The following is a 4,094-nucleotide window of genomic DNA, read 5'->3' as shown; positions in this document are numbered from 1 at the left end:
TGGGTGTCAGTGCTTGTCACCTTGGGATGTTTTATCTCTGCTATCCCCTATCTTCAAGGAACACCTCTGTTTACAAGTATCCCCTTTCGTGGGATTTCACCCATGCTGGTGATGCAATTGCCTTTGCGTTGACTATACACTAGTTAGTAACTCCTCACCCATTTTCTGTAACCCCAATAAACTCATTGATACATAAAATAGGACTTTGGTGGTATTACTTTGGTCTATTGCCAGTTCCCTATCAATAGGGAATAGACATCTATAGTTCCCTATCTAGGGTGAATAGACATCTCCCTAGAAATGTTGCTATACAACATGTGATTAGAGGATGGGGGAAGGGACCCTGATCTTAGTCTCAATGTCCCATCTTGACAATGATGTTCTGACTGCCATACTCCAGGTCAGCTTACCACAGTTTACTTTTGTGAGGGAGCCTGAGGGTAAGGACTCTAGGCTGACACTTCTCGGCATGGGTACCCAGACCTCACCTGAGAAGGGATAGGGATGATTCTTCAGGCTGGTGCAAGCAAGCTGCCTTGTGCTTCCTTCTCAGCCATAGTACAATCCAGATCCTTAAAGACAGGCTGGCCTTGTCTACCTGCCTCTGGGGCTTTGAAGCTCAATGGAGTCTCTTTGGAAGACAGCATAGACCATCAACCATAGCCCACCCAGTGGCCACACCTACCTGTGCTTAGCATTAGGAGCTTGCAAATGGCCTTGAGTGGTGACTCTAGACCTCTTCTCCAGGGGCTGCTCTTTGGAGGTCTGAGATTTCTGTGAAAGGGAGAAAGAATCCTTTGGGAGTGCCTGGATGCTTGAGCAGGACTCTGTGTCCTGGGCATTATAGCCCATAAGAACTGGGGAAACAGGCAAATGCATATGACAATCCATCTTCCCTTGGGCCACCTGGATGTCTCTGACTCACAGGGGTGAAGTAAAGCAGAAGATGATGCCTTTAATAAGCAGATATCCCTGCTCTTGCCTCTGGGAGATGGACAGGAACTCATCCCAGGGGTGCTGAGCACACCTGAGCAGGCCTATAATATAGTATAGAAACCCAGGGTACATACCAGGGGTGGCTTCAGAGCCTATTGGTGTAAGCCCAAGAAATCCTTGACATTCAACCCCCAGATGGTGCTGCAAGGAGGAGCTGGTGATGGTGTCAGCCTCAGGTGTTGTGACCAGAAAGGACCTGGTACATGGTGCCCACCTACTGTCCCCACCAGCCATGCAAACTATTCCCCTCTCCCAGGACACCACGGCCAGGGAACAAAAGCCATGATTATCAAAGGACTTTTTTTCTTTATTTTCATAATTTAGCTGAATCAACACAAAATTGGATACTGTAAAACAAGGGGGGGGGATATGCTGTAACATCTTAAATCTCCTGGTCTCTGCCCTCAGAGGTCTCTATGCTAGCTTTCAAAAGAAACAGCCAAAGGGAGGTGATGCGGATGTTGAGGCTCAGTGGTGAAATGAGACCTCCTGCCCTGCTGACCCCCTACAACACAGGCTACTGGAGCCTGACACTTCAGGGACAGTGGCCTTGCTTGACCACCTCCTCTGATGAGAACCCCTCACGTCAGCTTCATCTCCCTGCCCAGGATACTAATCCCTCTGCATGAGTGAAGGGAGGACACATGGATACCGGGATGGGTCTCACAGAAATGGGACTTTCTTTCCTATCTTTAGCCTATGGTTGCTGGAGCGGCATCTATATACTGGAGTTAAATACATTTTTTTAAATGTTTTTCTTTAGTAGTATATAACTAGCATGATAGTCATGTTAATTGGACATGTAGGTAGTATACTTTTAGCAGAACTCAGGAAAATGAGTGGGGATTGTGTCTGTCCCTTATATGATAGCCTCTGACCCCACAGTGTAGGGCAATCAGGGACAGTGACTCTTCTCCTCAGCTCCTCTTCCCCCTCCATCCCTGTTGTCTCTGTCTCCCGATATGGAGAACCAGGACCTTTGAGAATGAAGGGGGCCATTATCTGGGAAGGGCAAGTTGGCCGTACATGGACTCAAGATCTATGGGTGGCAAAAGGGGTTAAGAGAGAGAGGGACCAAAATCCATGACCAAAATATTGTATACGCAATGTTTACCAACACACAGACTCACAGGGGGACGTGAGCTATCAGACCAAACCAATGTAAAGAGAGACAGAGCTTCCTAGAATGGGCAGGGTCCTCTGCACCTCACCCACAGCCCTGCCCATCCACGTCTGCTCTGAGGTCCTCCATGTTCACCCCAGAGTCTCCAAGATCACAGGGGTCCTGGCCACAACTCTCAGGATGGTCTGACCTGCCGTCAAATGTTAAATAGGATTTTCTACAAATATACAACATATAAAAACTGTTAAATATATAACTTTAGGCTTTTGCAAAATACATTTAATGATCTCTTTCAAACAGGGTTACTTCAGTTTTCTTTAATTTGCTTTCTGGAGCTAAATGGTGTATCAGATGAGATAGCAGTCACAGGAGACCCAGCATGCTCTTGGCAAATGGTGGATTATCCAACTATCAAAAATGGAGCTGTGGAAGAGGCATGTCTAACTGGTTAAAACAGAAAGTGATTTTAGTACGATAGAGTTGGTCTAAGCACAGGGGCAAAGGGTCTGTGTCCAGGGCCCTTGTTGTCCGCTGGGGGCCGTCGCCGGCCACGCCCCTGCTGGGTCCTGCAGGTGCACCACGGTGGTGTCCTTCTGGGCAAAGCCATCCTCCTAGGGCACGCTGCAGTGTTCGTGGGGCGGGGGTCTTGGCCTCGGATGCCCTCTCCATGTTGCCTGGGCCACCAGCATGTCTGCCACTGCGCCCTCCCCCGCCCCACAATCAAACCCAGGGAACTCTTGGCAGCAGGGATGTGTCCACGTTAAAATAGATTTGCTCTTTGGTCTATTGAGTATACTGAAAGTATAAGAAAATAAAAGCGATTCAGACAGTCTGGGACAGAGGAGGTGGTGGCTTCTGCACCTGACAGTCCCCGGACCTTGCCTCGTGGCTCAGCTGGCTTGGCCGCAGTCTCCTTGTTCCAGTCCTCCAACTCCAGGGAGCAAGCGGCTAGTGAGGATGAATGCTGCCAGGCTTCACACACCAGGTATTGCTGATTCCTGGCACCACCCGTGACATGTGTGTCTGAGTCCCGGCCTCCTGGGTTCAGCTGGATAGACTTGAGCTCAGAGCTCCGAGGAATTGGGCTGTCTTTGTTAGGCCTCTGGGAAACAGTGGGTGGATGGGGGAGAATGGGCGGTGTCCACATAGGATGGAGGACTGTGGCTGAAGTGTAGAATCTCCAGGGAGCCACAGCCACTCCCAGGGGGCACCGCAGGGGCTGCGATTGTCAGGAGACCTGAGGAGCAAAGACAGAGAGCTGTCAGCCTCATCCTGAAGTCATCCAGAGTCACATCCCTAACACACACATTCCCTCTTGCTCATCATGGGCAAGTTCAACATCTTCTGGACCAAGATTATAGACCCGGATGGCTGGGAGGAAGGGCACTTTGCATAAATTAAGCCCCAGAAGTACCACTCTGCCTGTGTCCCAGGGGAGGCTGCCCTCTGCTGGGGACCCAGAGGAACCTCTGTATACTCTCCAGTCTATGGTGGCCAGAGCTGGTCTAGGTCCTTTTGGTTTCCTAAGGGTGCCTGGCACAAACTGGCATACTTAGCATGAATCCCACATTGGCACAGGGGGTGACCCTTTAGCAGCTCTGGCAGCAGAGAAGATACCTCACTCCTACCCTTCAGCAATCAGACCCTAGAGAGTTACAACATCTGCAGGAATCCCATGGGACAGAAGGAGGAAAGGTGAAAGGTTGGTGCCTGGAGAAGCTTGTCTCCCAGGAAGACAACTCACACAATTCTGACCACTTTAGCAGACCACCTTGTAGGAGGAGACTTGAGCTGAGACAGGGATGGGTTAAGAGTGGGAGGGACCACACACTGATCATGACGGTTTGGTTATATATGCACTTCCTGTACTCTTCATTTAAGCCTCATTCAGTATCTTACAGATGTAGGAATCATTAGACCTCTGTTTCCACCTCCCAGTACGTCCATGCCGAATGAATAAATCTCTCTCTCTCTC

At 49.7% G+C, this 4,094-nt stretch overlaps 1 protein-coding gene across 2 annotated transcripts in view; it reads right to left on the bottom strand.

The window, feature by feature from the left end:
* Positions 1 to 1,283: 1,283 nt before the first annotated feature.
* Positions 1,284 to 4,094, bottom strand: part of Tafa5 (TAFA chemokine like family member 5) — a 224,096-nt gene continuing 221,285 nt past the window's right edge. The window contains exon 4 of one of the 2 annotated variants that reach the window (XM_031352228.1): positions 1,284 to 3,356. In XM_031352228.1, the coding sequence (XP_031208088.1) occupies positions 3,348 to 3,356 (9 nt within the window). In that variant the 3' untranslated portion in view covers positions 1,284 to 3,347. The remainder of the gene's footprint in view (positions 3,357 to 4,094) is intronic. The other variant, XM_031352218.1, reaches the window with a different exon arrangement.

The sequence above is a fragment of the Mastomys coucha genome, unplaced genomic scaffold (assembly GCF_008632895.1).
Source record: "Mastomys coucha isolate ucsf_1 unplaced genomic scaffold, UCSF_Mcou_1 pScaffold11, whole genome shotgun sequence".
Taxonomy (NCBI): Eukaryota; Metazoa; Chordata; class Mammalia; order Rodentia; family Muridae; genus Mastomys; species Mastomys coucha.
This window is presented reverse-complemented; position numbering and strand designations above follow the sequence as displayed.